Source organism: Dreissena polymorpha, chromosome 3 (assembly GCF_020536995.1).
Source record: "Dreissena polymorpha isolate Duluth1 chromosome 3, UMN_Dpol_1.0, whole genome shotgun sequence".
Classification (NCBI taxonomy): Eukaryota; Metazoa; Mollusca; class Bivalvia; order Myida; family Dreissenidae; genus Dreissena; species Dreissena polymorpha.
Genome location: NC_068357.1, coordinates 92710077 through 92738027, shown reverse-complemented (window position 1 = coordinate 92738027; position 27951 = coordinate 92710077). Strand labels below are relative to the sequence as shown.

At 32.1% G+C, this 27951-nt stretch overlaps 1 protein-coding gene across 1 annotated transcript; it reads right to left on the bottom strand.

Annotated features, from left to right (window-relative positions):
- Nucleotides 1–22327: 22327 nt before the first annotated feature.
- On the bottom strand, nucleotides 22328–25307 carry LOC127872404 (zinc finger protein Gfi-1b-like). The gene is made up of 5 exons (XM_052415734.1): nucleotides 25080–25307; nucleotides 24438–24922; nucleotides 23749–23827; nucleotides 22847–23026; nucleotides 22328–22530 (listed from the first exon to the last, which is right to left on the bottom strand). The coding sequence occupies exons 1-5, from the start codon at nucleotides 25276–25278 to the stop codon at nucleotides 22328–22330; spliced, it is 1146 nt and encodes a 381-aa protein (XP_052271694.1). The 5' UTR covers nucleotides 25279–25307.
- Nucleotides 25308–27951: the final 2644 nt, after the last annotated feature.

Genomic DNA, 27951 nt, shown 5'->3' with positions numbered 1-27951 from the left:
GATCAGACATCCTACATAGACTTATTATACGATTCCACTCAAAGTTTTTGCAAAATAAAAACAATAACACATAACGTGTTAATAAAACAATAATTGGTTCAAAAACGCAGTAAATTGTTTGAATATGCCCATGCATGTTTGTTCCTAAAATCTAGCACATTTCGGAAATATTCTGTTCTAAGTGTAACCTTAAACTTTAGGTTCCTGTCGCCCTTTTTATTTAATTTCTACGTTTCTGTTCTCCTAGCCATGTGTTAGTCCGCAACAAAGAAATATTAAATTAATATATAAATATATTTAAGTGATGTACTCATACAAGAATAACAGTCCTTACCCAGAAGCCTAAGATTACACTTGTGGGTAATGATGTTGATTGTCCATAGCTGCAGAACAAAGAAGTGACAGGTAAATGACCGATTTTCATGAAGTAATTTCATTTTCTGGAATGTATTAATATATAAATAATACATTATTTGTTATGAGAAAATATCGTTCACATAACAGTGTAATTGCTTGAACAAGCAATATATTTTACTATAGTTGATTGCTGGAGACATTTTACATTGAACATTTGAACGTACATAGTCTCAATCAATAGGGCTCAAAGTGAACGTATGTACAAGGTGTATTGTGAATATCAATAAATGGTAAAGAAACTTCATAGTAATCGAATTTCTGAACTTCTCTGAAGTATTGTATTTGTTTATGGCACAATCGTAAATTCAGTTCTGCTATCTTTGACACTATATTCAAAGGCAATTGAAGTTCTCTTTTAATACTAAACAACTCCTATGACGGACTTTTACATTAATTAATATTTATTGTCGACTGCGCTTTGACAGTGATTCCCGGTTTGGAAACAGGAGGTATTTGGAGTATTTGTTTTCATACATTATACGCATAAATGGTTGCTTCTAATCTTTAATAAATTCGTATTCAATTGCATTTCTTACCTGGTTTATTTTAACACCAAATGCTCATAGATAATGTCCGTTGATGCTATTGGTTGATTGTTTTGTAATTAATACATACGAATGCTATTTCTAATACCTGGACGGTTATGGCTTCTTTTGCATGATACGTTTGTTGATGTAAATTTATTTAAATCGTGATAATACACGCTTCGTAAGTAGGATACAACTTTTGACTGCATTGAACACCTCGTATGAGTTGGCTTAAATGGTTCTGTGTTCTCCTTCCAACACAAAAGTATCATGGGCAGTGTTTACGCAATATCTTCACGCCCATCCGACATACCAGTGCTGCATAGTGTGTTGTTTCCTTTTTGGAATCATATACGACGTTTTGATTATCAGATGTTACATCCATGCCGGTGGAAGTTAAAGGTGGTATTCTGTTCATTTTATTTAATGAGTCTAGACATGTGCTATTAGTAACCTTTATTCCATATCAAGAGGTATGTGCACATTTCTTTGTTTGATGATGACAACGTATACGAACGGATTGCAGAAAGAAAATACATACTTACGACAGTATATCAATTTTATATGTTAATAATAATTTCCTTTCGAATCGTGCTGAACCTTATGCAAATCCGTATGCCTCTAAAGATGGTTTTAATCATTCTACATCCCGTTGTTTATATCGTTGAATATAAACGTGTTTACGATTTTAACAAGGATTAACGCATCATTCGTTTCTACAATACAACGATTCCTACGTTTTCAATAATCAAATAGTGTACATCAGTGCTGGCAATAAAACGAAAGTCAAATTTAATTTAAGAGATATATCATCATTATATATTAGCAAACGTATAACAACTTAAAACGGTTAAATATTAATGAATTTATAGATTTCCGTTGTAAATGAAAATTTCAATTGAACTGATTTGCAAACAATCGAAGATAGCTTTTCAGTTTATTAACACACATACATATTTATCGGAGATTTAGAGCAGATTTAGAAAAACTTAAATTATGTCTTTTCTTTAAAAAAGTACATTGTATGTCCTTATCATGTGCTAATCCCTCAGTATGTCATGTTGCGTGATCGACAAAACCAAACTATCTGACATTATTTTTTAAGTTCATTTCGTGTCACTAAGCTTAATACATAAGATCTTCGTCGTAAAATTGGTATTAAATAGAAAACAACTGTTTATAACCCCATTTTCCACATGTATGTCCCAATTTTAGTCAGCGATGAAACAGTGGGGATTACGTGAAATATTTCAGATCATGCTTTTTTTGTCACAAATATTTATGTTTAGCTTACATTTCAAACTTACTTTGTATTTACTTAAACAAATATATTTCCTCTAACATTAATATTACCAGTTTTCCTGCGACTGGAAGAACATACGTTAACACTAATGAATAATCAAACAATAAAAGTCTTCTTTCAATGCTTTTGTAATGAATACCTGGTAGATACTCACTGTTAAGATAATGGTAACAAGGCATTGAGATGCTATTCAGTTTTGTTGATAGATACAATATTAAATAAACTAAAATTTATCTGTGAAAGTAGCCATTAAATAAATAGTTTGTTTTCGTTTACAATCGATTTCACACCGAAGTATATTTTCATTTTGGTATAAAAATAATATTACACTTAAAAGTAAAAATATTAAATATCATATTATGTAACATTTGAGTCTTATCACACAACAAAATCGAGAGGCACAACTGCCCTAAGGCGCGCACCTGTGACACATATGAATTTTACTGCTTGAGAAGGCAGTTTTCGCATAGTGAAACGCATACAATGAAAAACACGCTTACGGAAAACTGGCGCAAAAAATGACCTTCAATTTGTATGTGTTTGAAGACAGACCAGGTCTGGCAATAACACATTTTGCTTTAATGTTTTCAGCAAGATTTATATCTAGTGGGTCATGAAGTGCTTTATAGTGCGTCCAAAGAGTGGAAATATCGACCACACTCCATACATGAAACACTTCCTATGCTAATTAAGGCCATGATTACACTCTGAAGAGAGATATTTTTCTATAAAACAAATGTTCTGAGCAAGTTTCATGTGGGGTCAAAACCACGTCAGTTATTCAAATTGAAGTAAAAGCTTGTGGACACTGTAGAGGTCACATGTTTTACCTAGTCCGGGAATATATTTTGAACATTTTGCCAACAGATAACTCATTCAGCTTCGAAATTGTGGTTGAAACCGGGAATGCAAGGTTGAAAACTAGGTAATGTGGTCAAATTAACGAAACACTTTGTGAAAAATTTGATGGTACATATGTGTAAACAATATTAATGCAACTTGCTTAGAACAAGTTTTCGAATGATTTCTCCTCTGATTGCAATAGGGTTCTCATACTGTTACGTGCGTTAAACAAGCATTTAAATATTTAAAAACCCAGGTACACTGCACGCGATTGAGTGAGCAAATAAAAAATGCAATGAATTTAAAAGGGCAACATTTCCAATCGTTCCCAAAACTCTTATTCATTATACAACTATCGACATTTTCTGCGAAATCGGGGTTTCTTAATATATTTATTTACTTCTCCGGGTATCGTGCGTAGAGAAACTAAACACATTTAGTTGTACCTTAATATGCCGTTTGATCAGAAAGATATTCCTTAAAACAATTTCTGCAAAATTGTGTTATATATTGGAAGTGACACCTAAATACATGCTCACATTTTTGACAAGATGTAACTTCCATCTAACAGCCATATAGTATATTAAAACTACTTTCCAGCATGTGTTTTCTTATTGTACGGCGATTTCTAGATGTTTAGAACTACCAAGATAACGTGGATGCGGATCATATCTTTCATAATTAAACCATTGTTTCAACAAAAATAGTATCAACTGTTAAATACAAATGACACATTTTTGCCATTTGATATAGGTTTGATGAGATTTATCTTCATGACTGTTTAAAAAGTTATAGTTATAATTATACAATATATTATTCATCACTTCATCAGGGATACTTATCTTATGCACAAAATATATTGAAACGGCTGTTCACATGTGGGATAAAGTTATAAAGACAATGCAACTCAAATATGCTTGTTTAACTTTAATCCGTGTTTCGATTTGTTGGAACACTGTAGAATGAAACCCCAATAAAGTTGCTGTTCAGAATAGCTGGGCCATAAATCAGTGTTCTCTCTTCGTACACAATAGATAGAGGTCCCATGTGTGTCGAGAACGAGTTATAGTAAATATGTATGTGTACATGTATTTCTCGAATCGATTGCTTTTTTAATATTATTTATGTACATGTGTAGTTATTTTGTCTCGTGATAAAACTATTCCAAATATTAAGCGCATACAGCCAAATGAAACATGTTCGGTCTCTGTTTGAAATGATCTAAGTCAACTAAGTCATATTGTTTTCAATATTGTTTGTTCAATACGAAATCTGAATATTCGCCAATCAGTCATATATATGCAAAGCCAATTGTTCAACAACTGGTCTTAGATAAATTATGTTTATATGATGCAAATAGGCAAAGTGTTTCCGAAGCAAGAACTTATTTTGAAGGATATAAAAAATTATGTTCAATATATGTGCCAAATAGTATATTGAATCTTAAAACATGCCGCTCTGTAATTAAGTGCAATTAATCCGTCTGAAGTGTGGGATTGTAGTTCTTTTACGATGAGCTATTCGAAGAGCAAAATATTGTACCCGAAACATTTTTGGGAGACTCTGAATGAGTCCGGAAACATAACTGCAAGTTCAGATGAGTTGATTGGTCGTCGGCCTTGAAACTATGTGTACTTAAATCAATGGGATTTATGATAATGTTAGCAATTTAATAATGATTGATCGGTCAATTCATGACACAAACATTATAAGTCATTAAGGGAAAATCGATCAATATTAACGTCTTATATAGCTCCTGAAAAGCAGTTTGAACATCGAATGGTTTGTTTTGAATAGTTTGTTATCATCAGAAAAATTAGTAATTGAAATGTATTAACATTTAAACGTATTTCCCTTTATCGAAGCTATTTTTGTATTTGAACGTATGAGCTTAAATCTTATTGAAACTTTTTTGTGAATACATCATGGCCAGGTGTGAGATTTGGGCGCCTTATTTGCAGCAAAGTAATCTTTTGATTTAAATATTCGGTTCGTCCTATGGGCGGACGGGGAATGATTGTTTGCAAACATGGTAAACTCATTGCCTTATCATATACTTATACTACTTTAACCCGTCTACTGGTTTTGTTCATTCAAGAATTATTGTGGTTTGCTGTTTATATTTCGTTAAAGCGCGCATTCAAAAGTAGGTTATACTTCCGTTCAAAGTATAAATAATTTTTGACAGACAGCGCCATTTAAGTTTCCGTAAGGAACGTTTCTCTCTATGACATTTGTGTACGATTAAGGCTAATATACTTCTAAAATATGGAACTATGGATGTATATAATTGTAAAGCTAAATTATCAACAAGTATAATTAGTAGGTCGTGATTAAAATTGTATAAGACATTCTTAGACAAGTCGATGTTCCGCATGTTCATCATTGAAACATTGTAAAGATACTCGCGACTTTGAAATTCTTAAATTGTAAACTAAAGAGTCTGGTCTTATAGATCAAGGTGTAAATTATATTTGACTATCTTTATCGTTTTGTGTAAAAGGTATTCCATAATATTTTTCTATATTTTTCCATTTAATGTGTGTTGCAATTTGCTTCCTGTTGATAATTTTTTTAGAACTTTGGACAAGCAAATAAATATGGTATGCATTATCATTCTTTGGTAAAACTTACATTAATTACCAAAGCGTCGTTGTTGCCTAATTTATTTTAAGGGGACAATCATCACACATTTATATAATTGACTATTGTATTGGTGCCCAAGATTGTGTTAATTGGTACTGAAAGAAGCCCGACCGCTCTTCCCTTATTTGAAATGCCAAATTTTAGCGTTGATTTAATTTAACATATTTTTATATACGTTAGTGATGATAAATCTGTTAATATGTTTCAATCCGTTGTTTAACGTAGTGTACTATAAATATATCAAATAACGAATATCAAAATTTACAGGAAAAATTGTAATTTACGGAAATCCACAAATTTTCCCTATTTACACCGTATCAGTCTGAAGAGTTACGTTTTCCTAACCGTTGAAATCCACACGTATCGTGCTAAGAAAATGAAAACATTATCAAAGGGTTTTCCGGAGTATGATAACTTGATTTATTAAGTTTTGGTACGATTAATACGCTCCTAGAGTTAGTACATGTGAAATAATATGTGCTTATGTTTGGTATATCAACTTTGTATTGTACAGATGGAGACGTTAAACGATATTACACAATCGTACAATTCTTCAAAGGAGAAATGATAGAGGCCCCAGGCGGAAGGTTCAGACATAATTGCTTTTGTATTTGATTAACCTATAGATTGCAGAAAAAACCAACACGACTTGCGCAGTAAATTCCTTGCAGCATTCATAAGAAACCCGCGTAATTCTTTTAGAAATGATGGAAAGGAATATAATGCAACGTTATGTCTTTTCAGATTTAGTTACTCATAATGTATTCATTCAGTTTCATACAAAACTATAAGATGCAAGTGAGGAAGAAATATGTTAATCTGCTAAAATGATAAAATTTTATGAAAGTATTAGTACTGCATGAAATAAATTTTAACTTTGGTTATCAGTAAATGTCATGATTAGTATTTAGTACAGTCCTATTGTGTTAAATTAACATATTTTTAATAAAAGCTTTTGACTTAAAAGTTTTGATCATACATGTAAGCATATTGTGTCGTTGAATACATTATTTCTTGCAGTTTTAATTTAGGTGAACATGTATTGGCAATGCGTTATTTTCCCTAATTAATTATCAATCAAATAAAAGTTACTGTTATGCTGATGGTAAAGGATTTTTTGTAATCAACCGCTACGAGTAAACTTGATCTTAAAAGGTGAATAATAAAATGCTGGGCGTTTTAATTGGCTACATTTTCAACAATTGCATAAAGTTATTTTTTCAATGGAAATACAGGGGAATTTTACAGTAAATACCTATAAGAATGTATCATGTTTGTCTGGCCCGTTTATTGATTATTTCGTGTGAAAGTATTTCAGTCATATCCCATAGGGCTGTTCACTTCTAAGTCGTTTCATTGGTAACGATGTTGACAAATTCTATTGGCATCTATCCTTAATGTTTAAACATATTTTATTCAAACAAGAATGCATATGCATATATACGAAACATACAACACAATTCATTTGTATACAAACAAGTTGATTTCGATAAGAAGACTACGTCTTATAGAGTTCTTCTCCATAAAGGTTATTTTAGTTGCATGTTTTTAGGGAACACAATTTGTTAACTAAACAGTCGAATAAAATTGGGGTAAGTGCGATAAGAGAAGAAAAAAAGAAGAGTAGATAAAGAGAAGAATTCGTTACAAAAAAGGAGTTATAGGGACGTTCTGAGGCAAACTATGTTTCAAATCGTTTGCTATTGATAATGTATTTGCTTGAGCAATATTGGTATTAGTTTGATAGTCCAAAATGATATCTCCATATAAGATCGTTTGGAAAGAGGGGACGGAATACATTGATATAGTGTTCAGGAGTTCTACACGGATATTAATATAGACCTGACATTCAAAGAAATAATGAGAAGGTGACTCCCTTAGTCCGCATCGGCATAGAGGCGATGCGACTACATTGCGCATGAAGAGATGTTCATTAAGTGCACTTCAATTGGTTCTAATGCGTGTGTGTAAACTTTAAGGGCGCCTCTCTCCATAAAAACAATTGGTTTTGAATTGGTCGATCACTATTGGTTTGTTTTTTAAAAGAATGAATCGAGTCAGCATTTCTTAACTGTTCTGGAAGACGATCCCAATCGGTTAACGTAGATGGTAGAAATGAATTTGAGCATGATGAAGTTCGACCATAAATGGACTGTAAATGTGATGCATTTCTAAGCGACTATTGGCTAGATGCTCCAACTGTGTTAGGTAGGAGTGACTGTTAGTAGTAAGGTGCTTCTCTAAAATTCATCGTGTACATTAAAGTGATATTATGGACATCTAACAGTTTATAGGTGTCTATCGCAACCGTTGTTTATTTTTGGTGTTTTCACTTCATATCCACTTATATTTGTTAATGCAGCATCAACATATTAAAACAATATCCCGGAAAGAGAAAAATAATGCATTTGAATATCAACCGTACTTTCGTTTGACAACTGATCATTCATTTACGATGTGATACTAAATTTAGTTTAAGTGCTATTCGTTTCTACGACACAAGGACACAATTTTTTACGGATCATTTCGGCTTACAGGACTCACCAGTCACGTAAAATATCGAATATAAAATTTATTTTTATAAATAACTGGTAGCAAGATGATTTGCAGATAATTGGTCAGTAACCACATTTTAACTTACTCATTTGACCTGTTAATTCTTTTCAGCTCAATTCAACAGTAAAAAATGCCCATTATATCACTTTAAAGGGATCTTTTCACGGTTTGGTAAATTGACAAAATTGAAAAAAGTTGTTTCAGATTCGCAAATTTTCGTTTTAGTTATGATATTTGTGAGGAAACAGTATTACTGAATATTTACCATAGTCCAATATAGCCATTATATGTATCTTTTGAAGATTTGAAAACCTAAAAATTATAAAGCGTTGCAACGCGAAACGATTGAATAATTTGGAGAGTTCTGTTGTTGTCGTTCAAATTTACGAAACTACGAAATTTGCTTATATAACGTATAAAATACTTAACATGTGTATACTCGGCGGAATAGCCGAGAGGGCTAATGCGTTTTACTTCAGACTAACTCCAGGACTCCGGGGGTCACTGGTTCGAGCCCTGGTATCGGCGACTTTTTTTCCTTGTTTTAATTTTATTCTTGAGTTTTTACTGGAGCTTTTAAGATCCAATGTTTACATTTATCAATATAAAGCATTTAATGACAAACTTCAAAATATGCCAAAATCTGTGAAAAGGCCCCTTTAATATTAACTTGTGTTTACGTCGTCTTTTACTTATACTTTCCCAACCTATCTCATTATAAAGATCTTCTAGAGAGACTAATCGAGTACAACCTGATGTAATACGAGCTGCCTCTGTTTGAATTTTCTCTAATTCCTCTTTTTCATATTGGCTACAATTGTCAATATAACATTTGAATACTCAAGTATTGGTCGTATGAATGCAAAATACATAGTTTCGAGAGATTTTCTATCATTCACTGATTTTAGACGGCGCATTATATCAATCCGCTTTCGTGTTTTTTCTTTAATAAAAGTTATGTGTTCATTCCAAGTACAGTCATTTGCTAAATATACTCTTAAGTGTTTGTGAATATTTACCAGAGGTATATTAACGCCACCCATTGATAGTGTAGGGTGGTGCGGTTTATTTGATTTACGAGATATAAGCATTGATTGTGATTTGGAGGGATTGAAGTGTACGAGCCATTGATCAGCCCATCGTAAAATTGTATCTATATCTGATTGCAAAACAGTTGCAGTTCCATTGGATGAGTTCAGAACCATAAGTAGGCTTGTATCATCGGCAAATAGGTTTATGTGGGCTTGTATGTCAGCTACTATGTTATTCATGTAAACAAGAAAGGGAAGGGGGCCTAATATAGACCCCTGGGGAACACCAGCGATGATTTTTACAAAAGATGATTCTGCGCCAGGTAGAATTACTTTTTGTTTACGGTAAGCAAGATAATTTGAAAGAAATGCTAATAACTCTCCCCGAATACCTGCTGCTTTAAGTTTGAACAAAAGACCATCATGCCATACTTTGTCAAAGGCTTTACTAATATAAAAAAACTACTCTGACTTCTAGACCATTATCAAGAGCTTTATAAAATGTATCATAGGTATAGGTTAACTGATTGACTGTCGAGTCACCTGGCATGCAACCAGACTGAGTTTGTGTGAAGAATGAATTAAAACGGAGGAAATTAAAAAATATGTTTGTGAAATATACGTTTAAAGACCTTTTCGATAATATTTAAGTATCAGTACTACTCAAAATCAACGAAAATTTCGTACAATATTTCGTAGAATAAAGCTAAACAATTACAAATAATTGTTCCTTAAGGCAATTGCAGAAATTTCAACACCTGATGTGGTCTGGTAAAATAGATGTTTGTGGATACAAAATGCTCGTTTTTATTATGGTTTTAACATGGAACCATTTAAGTGTTCGTGTGCCGTATGAATAGATATATTCGCAGGAAATTAGCATGGAAATTAATGTGGTCACAAATAAATAAAAACGAGCATTTTATATATACAAAAATCTATGTAATCATACCATATCTAGCGTTGAAATTGTGGCTATTGCTATTAGGAGCACTGATTGTTTAGATGCAAACTTTATTTTACGAAATACTTTGCAAATTTGTTGTTGATTTTGAACGTTATAGAGACTTTAAGCAAAGATATGGGACGATAATAAGAAACAAGAGCTGGATCACCCTTTTTGATTACAGGACACACATTTGCAATTTTCCAACATGAAGACATTTTACGAGCAGAGCGACAGGATTTAAACAGTTCCCATAGAGGAGAGCTAAGTTGAAACATTGCTTCCCTGAGCATACGATTTTCGATTCCATCAGGTCCGGAAGCTTTTCCTACTTTAAGATATTTAATTGCATCTATGACTTCTTCTTGAGTGATATCAATTGAATTTAAGATGTTATTGTTAGCGTTTTGATGAGTCGGAAGATCATGATTTGTTACATCGATTAAGGATTGATTTGCAAATATATTTATTTACGATTTAAGCTTTGCATGTGTCATTTGTCTCAAATGTGTCTCATTGTTCATCGTATAGTGGTGTAATCGATTTATTTGTGTTTGTAGACATGAAAGTGCAAAGTACATCTATCCTACATGTATGAGACGAAGGTGCAGAAAAGTCGTACAATTAACGAGCATAAGCACGCCTTACCAGCCATGCACGCTTATTTATCCCTCCACACACACGATATTTTTCCGGGCCTGGAATGGATCAGATTCGTACTAACCAAATTAAGGAAGCAGACTATGTTCAGGTTGCGATTTTACATTTTGCAATCCAAACTGGTATGTTGACACACACACGAACCTGGTTTTGGCTTCTTCTATTAATTCAGCAATTGTACAAAATTATGAAATGCCAATGGAGCAAATAAAAATACATGTTCCGTATTTTGAAGATATTGTTACTTGCTCTTAAAATGAAGTTTACTTTTGGATTCATCAGTGCTTAACAAGCTCGAAGATTGGATCATGTTTAACGGGATCTTTTCACGGTTTGGTAAATTAACAAAATTGAAAAAAGTTGTTTCAGATTCGCAAATTTTCGTTTTAGTTATGATATTTGTGAGGAAACAGTATTACAGAACATTTAACATAGTCAAGTATAGCCACTATATGTATCTTTAGACGATTTAAAAACCTGAAAATGATAAAGCGTTGCAACGCGAAACGATTGAATAATTTGGAAAGTTCTGTTTTTGTCGTTTAAATTTACGAAACTACGAAGATTGCTTATATAAGGTATAAAATGCTTACACTGTGTATACTCGGCGGAACAACCGAGAGGGCTAATGCGTTTTTACTTCAGACTAATTCCAGGACTCCGGGGGTCACTGGTTCGAGCACTGATACCGGCTACTTTTTTTTCCTTTTTTAAATTTTATTCTTGAGTTTTTACTGGAGCTTTTAAGATCCAATGTTTACATTTATCATTATAAAGCATTTAATGACAAACTTCAAAATATGCCAAAATCTGTGAAAAGGCCCCTTTAAAACATAAAAAGGTTTTAAATAAACTGGCAAGCTCAATCAGTATTTGATGTTTGATTATAAAAATAACAAAACTGCTAATCAAAGACAGCGGTTCATAATTATGATTCCTAACCGTATGTTTTCATAAGAAATAAAATGCCATCTTGGTATATTTAGGGAAGAGATGTAAATAACACATATAAATAGCGCAGTGTATCGACGGGTAGTTAAAACTAATATAACAGTCTTCGGGCGATAAAACTAATGCGCCAGTTGTGTAGCAAATGTCTAGCATGGTTTATTACTTGGTTGTATGCACGCGCAAAGTGTGTCTCTCTTCTCGGAAGTTATGTGTTCTTTTATTCCATTCACAAAATAAATATCAACTTCATTAATCGTTTATAATTAATGTACTTTTGTCTTTGGTGATTGTTATTCCGTTAAACACAGTAATAGTTTGACGTATGATGATTTAAAAAGCCATTTGCAAGTCATACAGTTTCTCTAGTAATACAGCATCATTGTGTACATATATTCGGTAGAAGCCAATTTAATTTTACCGAATTCAATTATTTGCAATAAGTTTGAATTCAATATTACAGTTTCAAATTCAACATTGTTATAAACGCAATATTTTATTTTCTTTTGCTTTCAGTTAAGTGATAATTATGTTCTTGGGCGCATTAGGCTACCTGATCCTTCTAGTATCAGGGTGTTAGAGATAATCACCTCTTTTTCCAAAGACTTACTGTCTTAGATTATTCCTCTCGGGTTTAATCCCCATGAACGACGTCACCTGATTACTTTTTATTCCTTAATTCAGGCCCTAGTATCAAATGTATACCAATCAAGTCAAACGATGTCAAGCAATATATCTATAGTTTCTATTTTTATTGTCTAATTTATTTTATCAAACAAATCAACAAAACAAAACAATAAGTTATAAAGTTTGCTTATGTAGATAAACTTAAAGAACGATGACACACTTATAAATTACTTTTATTTAGTTTCTGACACGGGCTTAACATCAAACGCATGAAGTAAAATGAGAACAACTTAAAAATCGTATATATCTCTAAAACTGGGTTCGTAAACTTTGTGCCGGTTCTTAAAAGTATTGCCGGTGACGATCAAAATGTAAACTTTAAATATCGGGTAAGCAAAAAAAAATAATAATACAATTATTAATAATGTAATCGAACGATACAATAAAAAAGGTCAGGTATTGTGAAACAGTTTTGCTTTTTGATCCTTTTTATTCAAGAGGTGCTAGTTGTATGCATCGATGCTATTTCGTCGATATCTTCGTAAATACGCTTTTATTTTGATATTGTGATGTTTATGTTGTTTTAAGGTACATTCACCAACATTTAGGTTTATGCAGATTTATTTTAAAAGAAGGTTGTTTCTAATCACAGGAGACTGGATACAATTTACCACAATCTGTTCTGCTTGTATTATGATCTAAACAAGCGAAACAAAATACAAAACAATTGGATGTCTTACTTTATAATTAAAACATGAAACATGTCGAGATTGTTGTTTTAAAATTAGTTGTTATTGAATTTTGATTGATTAACGTGTGTTTTCTTATTTAAAGCTGTTATAATATCATCACAAAATATTGTATTTATTCTAACTGTGTCAATTATATTTGAGGTTCTATACAAAAAATACTTATGGGTGATGCATAATTGTAAATGTGTATTCCAAAATATATTGCGATAACATATTGTTTTGACTATTGTTTTTTAAATAAGAACCTCTCGAAAAATCAATGAAGCATATTTATTTATAACTTTTTAAAGCTTTAAAAATGTGTCTGTGTTTATGGTAAAATACAATTTAGTAATGCATGATATTTAAATAGCGTCAATACCTTGAACATTTACTCCACTTTGATTTTGTCGGAAAATACGATTACAGTAAAGTAGATTATTCGTGCAAATAGATATGTGTGATTGCATTACAAATGCTGTGTAAAACTATTGCAAAAACATTATGTAATTTGCAAGATTTAAACATTTCAGCGTATTTAGTTACTTGAGCACATTAAGTATTTGTATTACACTTTTGTGTACATGGAAAAAAGTAAATTGTTTATAAAATATTTTTAGTTAATAATGTGCTCATAACATTAGAAGCAAGTTTATTTGATGTTTAATAATTGTTTAAATATTATGCACAGGTCAGTTGTTTCTCCTTAATACATTCTATTATAACCCTATGAAAGTCACGATTACGATAATCTGATTAAATCCTCGTCTTTTAACCAAGGCGAGACTTAAATATATACAAAACATTCCAGGTATTGTCGTTTCAGAGATTACTTGCCCTATCATATTTAATGTTTTTTCCCATACTTGTCTTCTCCAAGTGTTGAAAGTTTACAACTAAACATAACTGTATATGCAATTTGAACATCAGTTTTATGAAACACATATAGTTTTGTGAACTATCCCCCATAAGACTATATATGGAAATAGATTCAACAAACGTTAAAATAATGCATACCTTAGTGCAATTTATTAAAAAATACATTCATTAGAGAAACTTAATAGACTTTGTCGTTAGGTAAGCGACGAAAAAAACACATAACGAAACACAACGCTCTTAAAAAAAGAGTACATAAAACCGTTACTTCAATTAAAATTATAGTATTCTAATATCAAAATCTTAAAATGGCGTAATGGATAGGGTGTCCGCCTAGCGACCTTTGGGATGACGCTTTCGATCCCAAGCGTGGGAGCAATCTTTAGATAGCCCCCAAGACACCAAGTGCTGTTTCCAGGCCCAGTAAACGAACTTGATAGCGTTTTAAATAAGTCTTAGGCTGTCGATGAAATCGAGCTAAAATAAATAGATTTAAACTAATATTTTAAAATAAACACCGGATAATTTTACATTTTGTTGCAAACGTTCGTTGCTTACGTATGTTTTCATTGATCATTGTTCGATTGATCCATTGGAAGTTCCGGATTGTGTTTGTCCTCACAGTTATATGTTCAAATGTGTACGATTTAAAAGGCAACTTCTACGGAAGAGCTTTTTAACGGGAATGGCTTTTATTGATATGCAATACTGTGACATACAATGATCCCATTCATGCAGGACGAGATCAAAGAAGCTGTAAACAGTAATGATTGCTGAGAGCAGAGACACTTGTATTAATGTTCCGCTAATAGGTTAAGGCTTCTGAATAAGGAGTCAATGAGCTTGTAAGTGCATGTTCGTCTGCAGTGTGGTATTCTGCTCTGCACTATTGAAATTAAAATCAGGTGAGTTCCTGCTTTCAATATGCTTCGTGATAATTATCCAAACACCAACGTAAATGCTGACTTTTAAGGATCGGTATGATGCTCTCAATGAACGGTTAATACGGTGAAGTGTGTTAGTCACTGCAAAGGTGTTTATACACCGTAGTAAACATGTGTTCAAACTATATACAGTCGTTCGGCAGTCGAATGCACTTTGAAAGTAAATGACGATAAATGTCTGGATTTTAATTGCAGTAACGATCAGATTAATCAAATCGTGTTTAAGAATTGCACGAAGAAAAGTTAAAAAAACGAAAGTTGAATATGTTCATTTTTTAATTGAAATAGATTTTCAATCTATTCGATCAAATTATGCAAAATCAAGTGTAGTTCTGTAACACTTTAAAAAATTATGAACATTTTATAAGATACTTTCTCATGCAAGTTTATGAATGTTAAGTATGTTTTTCAGAAAGATACGTTTTTGACTATTGTTATTCACTTAATTTCGTGTGTAAACTGCTTTTTGATATTCACAAAAGGGTGATGTCGTTGTCAAATGTTTAACCACTAGTGTGTCTTATAAAAAGAGACGTATCCGTTCTGTAAATGAAACAAACGAAGATAAAGCGCGAATCGGCAACAGTCCCTTAGCGTGAATAACCCAAATGATTTATTCGTAAAACGCAAGGTTTTTATACCCGGACCCATTGTATTGTATTCCCAATATCGTTTTATCTGCATGCTTTTTAGAGATAAGTGCCTGAGCAATGTTTATATTATGGACCTCAAATGTAACAATTTGTATATATTAATCCTAATGATTTCAATAATAGCAACATGTACAGTTTAAATGAAACCCAAGGGACATCAACTTAAAGTAATGGCTCGAAGAAGGCGTATTTACTAGATGTCCATTATTGTTTATTCTTAGAAGGATGGACACGACAATATAATATAAACTTAAGCTCCTCGTTATACCTCAGTCAGAAATAGAGACCGATTACTGTCCGATCAGCGGACGACGTATTTTAACGCTCATCTGGTTGGCACCCGGCCGATGATCGCACGGACACCGGGACATTTTGTAGCATCGGGCGGCGTCTGGATTAAGTTCAAGTCTGACTTAAAATTTTACCTGACATCGGGCCCGGGATAACAATCGGACGATCAACGCACGGTTATCAACCGCCGATCGCATGGCATCGAATACATTGTACGTATAAATTTTCCTTCGAAAACATAATTCAGCATTTGATAGGAAAACATGCCACACGCGATATAATATTTGACATATATAAAGTTCATAGATGCTAAGATCCATAAACATTTTGCTTTTAAAATATATATTTGATGACTTAACGAGCTTGATGTTCTTTAAATTATCTAAGTATTTCATATGCACCCTATGAAATATACTTCCCCAGAAAGAGGTTAGATTGTAGAAAAATCGATGAATATGGGTGTAAAACAAAGCTGCCCTATTTAAATCCCTTAAAAATCACAAACCAAACCGACCTCAATATTTTGTGATATTATGCATACCATTTCTAAGCGTTGTATTTGCCTATACGGAATACGACTTAAGTTGAATAATGAATCTTAATGTTGATGTAATTGAACTGTATTTTTTCATTTAACTTTTCGCATTAAGCTGCTCTTATGATAAAACCATTTTTAAAGTAGTTCATCGGATATTCTGCAATCATCTTTTAACTTCGAATTGTATAAGGGTTAACTAAAGTTAAGTTTGAAACACACATAATTTGGTGTACCTTTATATGAAGTGCGTACAAAGTGTAAATAGAACGGACTTGCTTTAGTGAAACCACGCTATACAAAACGAATGTTAATTGTCTTTTATCACGAGTCATGTTGAATGGATCAAATGATACGTGCTGTTTCAAATGTTGATGATTTATGTGAGACATGCTGAAAGAGAAATCGCAAAATATATGCCGTCGGCTATTTGCTAAAATTTCTTTGAATTTAAGAAAATAAGTGAAAGGAATCGGGCAGTTGAGTACAACTTCAATTAAAAGGTGAAATCTAAATAAGTGTTTATAAAAGATTAAGAACATTTCTGAGATGTTGGGCACGAGATTTCTGTTGTCAATTGCAGATATGCTTTTTTTTAGAGAAGCAATACTGTGAGTTTATGGTTGAAACATTCAGAGTGAACGATATTGCAGCTGTATATCTTTGAACTTGCTAGGTCGATATATGCAAACTCTTTAATATAGGGCCACGAGGCAAACCTTGTTATACAGTACAAATACACTCATCGGTTAAAAATTGAGTTAAATATTGTAATAAAGTAAGTGGGACTTTCGAATGTGTGCTTGTGGCAAGGAAAGGTGATTGTTTATCTCTTTTCTGTTTTTTTAATGATAAAGAATCTGAAAGGGGTATAAATGGTACATATATAAATGATTTGAAACTAATAAGTTTGTTGTACGCAAATAATATCATTATTTTTGTAAAATAACGCTGATGAATTTCAAAATAATATACATGCATGGTCTGGATATTGTAAAAAGCTGAGAGTTAAAAGTTGATACCTAAAAAACTAAAGTCATGCTATTCAGAAAAGGTGGACTGTTTGCCAAATAATATTTCATTTCATTACAATGATATTGGAATAGAGATAGTTACAAAGTTTAATTACCTTGGTGTTGTATTTACGCATGGTGGCTCTTTCCTTCGGGCCGAAAGCACTAATATAAAAAATTGCCTTATATTGATGAATGATTGCGAAATATATCCTTACAAACAAGTTTATGCTTCCTACTACGTAATTAGCTAAGCACACTTGGTTTATAACGATGCCTGGTATTTTCAGGATTTCGATGAAGATACCATTTTTCTGGGCGCTTATAAACAAACAGTAACATATAATTTTATCCAATATGTGAACGGCCAGTTTGTGAAGTCGAATGTATGTCTATAACCGTCTAGAATGCAACTTAAACACATATTTAAAATGACAATGTATACCTTTATATTTAAAAAAATAGAACAAATATGCAAAATAAATGTCTTCCGAAAGTAAATCTTTGTTAAAAAACAAGTGCCTTTTCAATGCCGCATTTTAGCTATCTTAATTAACATGTGTCTATCTATTGATAAATTTTTACCCTTTTAACGTATTCCAAACATGTCGTCTATCTATTATTGCGGTGTACTACTTTCATTAGCTAAAATATGTTCATCGCTTTGTTATTGATTTTGTATGTAAATGAAATGTACATGTATTTAATACGTTATAAAAATTGTAAGTATATATGGCATACATTTATTCAAAATGGTTTTGTATGCGTGTCTACGAGTTTTTAGTTTATGATGTAAACCTCCCATGTCATCTACCATATGTTTGTTGTAAAATAAACAATTAATTTGTTCTGTTATTAGAATGTTACACGTTTATTGTAAATCTTATTTATTGCTGTTCCCATTATTGTTAATTTTAAAAGAATACAACGTACTATGAGCTTTGTATAGCTTATATTCTTCTATAGTTTAAAATGTGTTGTGTAAGATCTTGTTATCGTCTCACTATGGTTTTGTGGTACTTGTAAATGCATGTTTTTTAAACTGTTGTTAATCATCGATTTATATTATTAATGTATGCAATTTTTACAATGTTCAGCAACCTCGCGCACTCATAATGTAAGTAGTTGTCAGAAATATATATATATATATATATATATATATAGTGTTATGAATGGCGTTATCAATTGCATGTAATAAAATGTCTCGACATTGGGCATTTGAAATGTTGTAAATAAATCTTAAAAATAAATCTTAAATCTGTGCTCCATTTTGGTAGTATACGATTCACACATAACAAACATAGCTTATGCCATCTGTATGTTCCTAGTTCACAATTGAAGAAACCGACGAACGGGTAATAGGTTGTTAGTATCTAATTGCATGGGCACATCTAAGACCGCCATTACATAAACGTCTATTTGAATACATTTCAATTAATGGAACTCTCTTTAAAACCACATGTTTAAAACCAAATGACTCTTTATTATTTATTGTATTTAGGACGACATTCAGCTTGCCAAAAAATGCCAGCTATTTGCATGCCGTTTCCAAACGGCTTTGTGTCTTATTTTGTTCATACTGGTTTAACCTTCATAATCTTTTCACGCAGTTGATTTTGTCAAGAAAGACCCTCTGTGAAAACCTGTCAAACACAATACACTTCAACACCGTTATTTCGAAGTCGTCGGGACCGTAAAAAAACTTCGGATTAACGATTATTCGAAATAAACATTTGACAGAAGACTTCTTTGACTCTGTACAAATAAAACGTTGTGGAATTCGCATGGTTCGATTACACGCTAATATTAATAATGATTTTACTTCAAAACGTAAACAAGTCAGATAGCAATAGATTTCTATTTGTAACAAACGGAGGAATAAAACGATTCTTTTTCTTCTTCTTTTTATTTTTTCTCTAATTACAGAACATATAAAATACCATGAAAAGCACACATTATAATACATGTAAATACATATGAGTACATTTTCGGAAATGAATTAACTTTTTTTAATAAGACGCGATGTCTCTCTGAACATCGGCGTTAGCAGCACTAAACTGGACGCATGTAACATATTTCTCCAATTTGTCAAGGACATTCAACAATTAACTTCCGCCCGTTTTTTTGCTCGCAGAACTGCCTTACGTCGTTGATGCGGTCACACATTGATTGGATATCGTGTTCATTCTTGTGTTGTCGGCCTCGTCGTCGTCGCTGGATTCATCTTTTAAGTACAGCGTCGGCTGATTGCTGGCCGATTAAGTCGCAGACGACAAAGGTGTAATTATCGGTTTTTGACGTGCAAAGCGCAGGCGACAAAGGTGTGAAATTACGCTCAGTGTTTTGCAGTTTTGACTTCGGATTAAAGATTGATAATTAGGTGCGAATTATAGTGTTGGGACCGACAGAATCACTTCGAATTAACGATTTTTTCGGATTAACGAAGTTCGGATTAACAATGACATTTTACATTAAACAAAGAAGAACCAAAATCGGGACCCGAAAAATACTTTGAAATAACGGTGACTTCGGATTATCGGTGTTCGAAATAACGGTGTTGAAGTGTATATCTTTCTCATTCACCATTTGCCGTTCATAAAAAGTTAAAAAATCTAGTGTAACTTGTTCATTAATCTATACATATATCTTAACAACATCTACGACGAACCCACACATATTGTACGCATGAATGGCGCTCCTACTAATATATATTCAAACCTATATCTGTGTTTTCCAATCAATTACACACCTCTCCTTTATCAGATTTAGTTCCGTTGCAAATTAAACTGGAATGTTTCTCGAATAATTTGACTTAGAATGAACGCTCAGTAAAAGAGACAAAGAAACAGAAAATCGTCTGTATTGTAGATATTTAATAGAAATCTAATATTAATTTCATTTGAAGCATCATGTTTTTTGTTATTTTTGTTGATTACTTTTCGATGTTAAAATGACATGTTTATGCGCACTATACTGTTGTCGTTAAAGTTAGATGATTTTCTTCTCTGTTACAGACTATTTCATTTAATATTTCGATGTAATCGAGGTTACAATATTATTGAATTGTTTGACTCCTTATTTGGTAAAAGTATTCGATTTCATTATCGTTATTTTCTTTATACATGTTTAAATGTTTTTTTTAAATAATCGATGTAATTCCTCTTAGCAGCTACTATAAAAGTTCATTGAATTGTAATAAATACTAAAACTTTTTTTATCTCGTTCAATTTGTAAAAAATACAGTATCAACAATATATCTTTTTTCATTTAACTCTTCATCAAACGCAATCAATACTAGTAGGATATACTAGTACGATAAGCGTTTGATCATTGCCGCTACTCAAAAGTCTGTTTTACGTTATTTTATATTGAAGGTTTTCAGTGGTAAGCGACCGGAGAATTTTCATTTGAAGCATTATGTTATTTGTTATTTTTGTTGATTACTTTTCGTGTTTAAATGATATGTTTATGCGCATTTTACTGTTGTCGTTCCAGTCGTTAAAATTACATGATTTTTCTCTGTTACAGACTATTCATTTACTATTTCAATATTAAGTTCATAATCAAATTACTTCAAATGTACGTTTATTATAAGCGCTATCTCTAAACTTACTACGGAGCCAACTTAGACAGACTAATAATTCGAATTTTGGGTTTGCGCAAAGTAGCAAATTTATCCAATACTTGCTTCGCATTTTATCATTACATTACAATGTCGACGGATATGTGATTACGCTTATGTAGCACTAATCACAGGCGATAACATTAATGCTACAGTTGTGTCATGCCAGTCAGGTTCGCAATATCGGCTTCAATATTTGCTGCCAAATGGACGACAAGAAAGGTGATTACTGTTTTCCGTTTCAAGAAACGCCTCAGATATATGCCATACTTTTTTAGATTATATTAAACAAGCGTATCGTTTACGACTGATGTACACATTATTTTGAGAAATACCATAAGTACAAACATTAAATCAATAATTCAAGTAGATGTCGGGTAGCTTGTTTTAAGACTTTAAAAACTGCAAGTACAATTGGCAAATATTTTGTTTTCGAAAGAACTTTTATTATTTTTAAGTCGAATTTAGTTATATTCAGCGCTATGGTACGAAAAACATTTGTTTGTTTATTATTTTAGTAATTATTGTTAAATTATTTTCTCGTTGTTTCGTACAGAATGCTTTCCTTAAACAATTGCTTAAATCGTTTCTCAAGCAAAGTCGCACACAATGAGACGAAAATACATGCTACGAATACCCTAAGAAAGCCACGTGTACTATAATCTAACTGAATTCCTCTTTAGCTTGTATTATAACCAAGCGAAATTGTAATGCATACACAACAATGAGGTGAACTATCCAGTTATCGGGTATGTCTGTTTCAATGCGTATCTTCCCCAAGTATTCAAATTATGCAATATTTTATTAATTTATTTATGTAGTATTGCTCAGCTTCAGTAAAGATATAGATCATTTACTATCGTTCACTGGCAGAGAAATAAAAATAATCACAACTACAATACAAACTAGATTGCAATGTGATTATTTCATTAAAATATTTATGACTTCTATACAGAATTTTTTTTGGTGGAAATTACATTTACACATTAACTAAGGATATTTTCAATATGTGGATTAACATAACACTGACGAGTCATACATGTTCGACTATTAATCCGGTTCGTACCTAACACGTGTATGGATACAAGAAATTTTGTAACTCGATTTAAAAATTATTTTTTTTGAATAATTGTACTTGAAGGAAGTTAAAACACTGTTTCAATGGGAGTCATTAATATGCCGGAAGTGAGCATTTACGTCTTGCGTCACGTGACCACATAACTCGCACACGTGGATTTTTTGACGGCGTTCCTTGTAGCCGTAGTGATACTCTACGTCGTGAATCTTGCGACAGTGAGATTCTAGAGAACAACGCTGGGTGAAGGCCTTTTGACACATTTCACAAGTGTAAGGGCGAACGCCTAAAACGATAAAAGATCTTTATTATTATGTTTACTTTTGCACAAATATTGTTCTAATGGAAAGTCATTAACTTTTAATCCTGTCATTCTAATTGGAAATAATTGTTTTATAAGACATATTATTCATTTTATGAAAGTTATTTGTTTACAAAAGATCGCAGGTGTACTTCAAGTGCATCAAACAATAGAGATTTAAAACGGCCATATAATGCTTTTTTAATGCTTTTTTCCCTAGCTGTGTTCTGCTCTGTGTTGATTCTTTATCTCTATATTTCTATATCTACGAGGTTTACATTGATTGCAACAATGTACTTGCCAGTGTGTGTTCGAGTATGTCGTTTCAAGTCAAACGTATCATTGAAACCCTTGCCACAGAAGATGCAAAGGTATCTCTTCACTGCTGAATGAGACTTCAGATGCCGCTGTAGTTGTCGATGACCCTCAAATCTCTGTCCACACATCTTGCAGCAATGGACGAACTCTCTAACAGCATTATCTGCAATAGAAATTTACATAACATTGCAATCAAGAACGACACATATAGCGCCTTTAGTCGAATTATTTTAAAAAGTAATTGATGTTACAATATTATTGAATTGTTTAACTCCTTATTTGTAAAAGTATTCGATTTCATTATCGTTATTTTCTTGATACGTGTTTAAATGTTGTTTGAAATAATCGATGCAATTTTTCTTAGCAACAACTATAAAAGTTCATTGAATTGTAATAAATACTCAAACATTTTTTATCTCGTTTAATTTGTAAAAAATACAGTATCAACAATAAATCTTATTTTCATTTAACTCTTCATCAAACGCGATCAATAGTAGTAGGATACACTAGCGTTTAATCTTTGACGCTCCTCAAAAGTCTGTTTTACGTTATTTTATGTTGAAGGTTTTCAGTGATAAGTGACCGGATAATTTTTGCAACAATATGTTCTACTATATCGTCGTCAGAGATAACTATCAAATGATCAACCATCATTTGACACTTAGTTACAATAAAATCGTCATTTTGTACAAGACACAGCTTTCTAGTGTGCACAGTTGTATTCCAAAAATATGGTAACTCCGCTGTGAAAATAGTAAATGTTTATATATTTGTTAAGGTTGTTTCAAACGAAAAAAAGAGAAAAAAACCCAGAGAATTTCGAAAAGAAAATTAAAAAGAAAAATAAATCCAATGTTTGCAATTGTAAAACATATACAACTTTACCTTTTTCCAAATTGGGGGCTAATAACGGGTTTTTGAAACCATAACCACCATTAATTAGCTCTATTGTATCGCTTAGTTGCTGCATATGAAAGAAAGATTAGAAAACATAATACAAATTCACAACCACCAAACTGTTAGTGCATGTGAGTGAAAACAATCATCGATATAAGAAAAACATAATTCAACTTCGTCACCGGTGATTTAAGAAGTCATTAATATAATTGTTTAAAAATGTGTATGACATCAGTAAAGATTTCAGCAATTTCTCTATAAAAATATGGCATTTTAAGCTAAAAGACACGAGTTGACAGCATGCAAACTAGAAAAGTTACAAACGGATTTAGGAAGGATATATCCGCATCATGCATACTACAGATTTTATTATTTAAAGACTTATATTTAAGCCGTACCATACAATTGTAACAAAAAATATTGATGCTAATCAGCACAACATTAAAGTGTATTATTAAGTTAATACAGTTTCTTGAAAGTCTAGCAACGCGAATCGGAAACAAACTTAAAAGTCTTCATAGTTTAATCATGCACAATAATTATGTCGTCTTAGATATCAAATACTTTAATAACTATTATCAAATGTTATACATCGTATGATAGTCCATGTGATTAATTCATTAACTTACGCGTTGTGACATCGGTTGTTTGTGAAAAGTGTTTTCATTTCCGCTTACTGTGATAAATCCTCGATTGATCGATTGGAAGTCTCGGTCTTTGTTGGACCCTACGTGCGGTCCAAAAGGCGACCCATGTGGAAGATCATTTGTCGCGGGGGCATGAGTCGCATATTTGAACATATACGGATTCTTTGATATGCAATTCGAGAACTTTATATAACTCCATTCTCGTTGGCGAAGATCAAAGGAGCTGTAAAAGGCTTTGCAGTGATAACAGTTATTGTAGCTGGCAGGACAGACACTTGTATTCATTTTCCCTTGAGCAAGTAACCGGTCTTGATAAAAAGTGCATGAGTTCGCAGTTAAATGCCCATCTACAGTGTGATGTCCTATGCGATCAAAATAATTGCAATGGGAACTGAGCATCATTAGTTGTCCATTCTGAAAAGCGCTATGGCCTCTTGGTGATTTTTCCGTCACAGCTTTAAATGCTGAATATTCAAGTGATGAAGACTCGGTAATCGATCGAAGTTCGGAGTCATCTGCGATTATCAAAATACAATATACATATTAAAATTCGAAACAAGAACACAAGTAGAATTGTGATAAATATTAACTAATGAATTTATTGAATATTTGATATTATTTTCGTTTTTTAGGGTAATGTATTACAAAAATATAAATTAATAAAATACTTACTCGAGTTGCGCGACTGGACAACAGTTTCATCAAAATGTTTGACTTCGTCCGTTCGAAGCTTTTCCATTTCTAACAGTGCTTCCGGTATGGCATGCTCAATGAATGTTCCTTCAACACGTTCATGCTGTGCTCGGCGCATGTGATTGACATGTAAGAACCCATACTCTTTCTGCTTTCGAACTAGAAACGCTCTTGGCATCTTATCATAGTCTTAAGCACGTACGGCAATCAAAAGCTATATTTAATGAAATAATCCACGTTATTGCAATCACCTTATTTAAATAATTATAAATGATGATTTTAAATGTCCGTTTATTAAATTTAAAAACATTGCGGTAGTTATTTAAGAATTAATTAAGTCCTCACTTAATACATTACACAGTATTATAGTGTTTCCCTTTAGAGTCACATTCTTTGTATGAAGCATATTGCTAGCTGCAATGCTTCATCACCCCTACCCGAATTAATTAAAGTGTACGTAATAGGTGTTAAGGATAAATTAATTTAACAGTTCTAATATTGTGATTATTTGGGCTTTTGATCGCTGAGTTGTTTAAATCTTCGATGATGCAATTTACGTTATTTGTCAGTTATTAAAATTTAAAAAGTTGTGCACAAGGCGCCAGTAAGACTCAGTATTTTACCAATGTATTCAAGATGAAACGAAATAAATATGAAACGCCTAGTGACTTTTTTTGTACGCACCGTCATACATCGCGATGTTTATGGGCCAATAATACAAAATTAGTGATTATTTAAGATTAGCGCATGTTCGACTCGAGTTAGTCGGTAAATAATTGATTACACAATCGTAATAATAGTTACTTGTCACTTAGTTAATATACGTTTAACATATGTTATATAAAATGCACTAAAGATAAAAAAATGTATTATAATGCACTAAATTACGTATATAATAAAATAGCAATTTTTCTGAATTGATTGTGGTGACATAACAATTTGACCAACTAGAAAGATGATAAAAGTGTTGTGTACATTTAAGTACCGGAAAGAAAAACTTTTTGCATGAACAATAGTACCTTGTTTCAAAAGAACATGAACCTAAAACAACATAAACTCATATTTGGCATATGTAGGAAAATAGCGGGCAAGATTATTATATAACACATTATATAGCTTTATATAATGACGGAACGTATTTGTATATCAAAGTCTTAGTGTAACAACATTTTTATGTCGATGTAATTCTATGTTCATACAAGGCATTCAGATCAGATAAGGATAACAATTCAGTCTACCGTTCGTTCGTCAATAATCGTCATGGCTAGACATGCTCGTTATTAGCGGGTGTTGAATCAAACCGTGACGTTATATGAACGCCATTAAACACACACGATGTCTTTGAAGTATGCACTAAATTTTTACTTTAAAGCTTTAACATTGGTTTTTCTTTGAATAGGTAAATTGATATGCAATTTACGCGATATTTGATAATATCACTTAATGCTTCATCACAGTTCAGACTTCATATTTTACAGTGTTAATAACGTTTTTTGTGTGGCTTCTTCATATGTCGTTAAATTCTTTATTAATCTACATTAGTTGCGTTACAATTATACGGACCATTTACCGTCGAAAGTATCCGCCTATAATCTTACATATTGAGCGCATAAATTCACTCGAAATAATTGAGGAAAGTAACAGAACATAATATGTAATTGTGTTTAATTGACTCTCAAATGTTCTTAAGTAGCTTCACGGACGAACTGATTATGCATGTTATTTAGAAAATTAAATTAAATTCGAAACTACTATAGGATGTTTATTCATAGACACATACACATTGGTGTGACATCATCTAAAGCAAAGGGAACAGCAGCAGTAATTTCATTTTAAAGAAGTATAACTTATCATTGGAAAACGAATTTTAAATATATATAACTAAAATACAGAAAAAAGTGACATGGATTGAATGTGTTTGCACTATTTTTCATACATTCAGAAATATCAGTTTTTATAGATAAATCCAGCTAGCACTTAACTATAACTAACTTTATAACCAAATAATATCTTGCCAGTGAAATGTATGTTGTTGAATGTTGTCAGTGATATTTATATTATTTAAACAATATCAACCAATATTCTTAAAGCATATGAACGCATTATATATGTTCAGTTTTATCTTAAACAATTTGTATCTTTATAAGATCATGAAATATACACATTATCTTTTCCTGGTTTATTGCACATAAATAGTATAAAGACGACGAGACAGCACTTCTCCTTAAAACAACCATCCAATTTATAAGTTGACAAGACTTGTTATGCGTTTATTTCTAATACAATTGATGCGAACAAAATAAAGTTAAATAATTTTATAAAAGCAAACAGGTAGCATTTTTGCTGTAGAGTATTATAAGAATGTATCCATAGAAACAGTAGTAAAATTATATTCGTTGCATCGTCACGAGTATTGTTTTATTTTTAACCAAAATCAATTTTTGCAAATCGTTCAATAAAGTCCACAAAGGCCAAATTCAATGTAATCACGGCTCTCTACTATCGTCTGGATAGTGTGTCCATTTTAGTAATATTGCGCCACTAACAGAACATGACGTGGATATGATTTGTTACATGGACATTATGTTTGATATAGAGGTATTAATCTGGAGAAACACGTACATAATGTATTACTTTGGCCTCAGAAAAGATATTATAATTGAGTTTTCCCAACTGTTTTTCACGGCATTTATTATTCCTTAGCTGCTTTGACTACATATCTTAAAATATGTCATCTGTTGCTTAAAACAAAATAAGAAGTAAATTTCGACTGCTGTGTTTACATTCAAATATTGATATTTGTATAGAAGTCAGGTAAATATACACTTTGACCCCCCATTTTTTTTCAAAA

Coding starts and splice junctions, on each gene's coding strand:
- LOC127872404 (XM_052415734.1), bottom strand. CDS start 25,278: ATGCCAAGAGCGTTTCTAGTTCGAAAGCAGAAAGAGTATGGGTTCTTA. Junction 23,828..24,437: donor TCAATCGAGGATTTATCACA/GTAAGCGGAAAT, acceptor TTTCATATGCAG/CAACTAAGCGATACAATAGA. Junction 23,027..23,748: donor AGCCCCCAATTTGGAAAAAG/GTAAAGTTGTAT, acceptor TTTCTATTGCAG/ATAATGCTGTTAGAGAGTTC.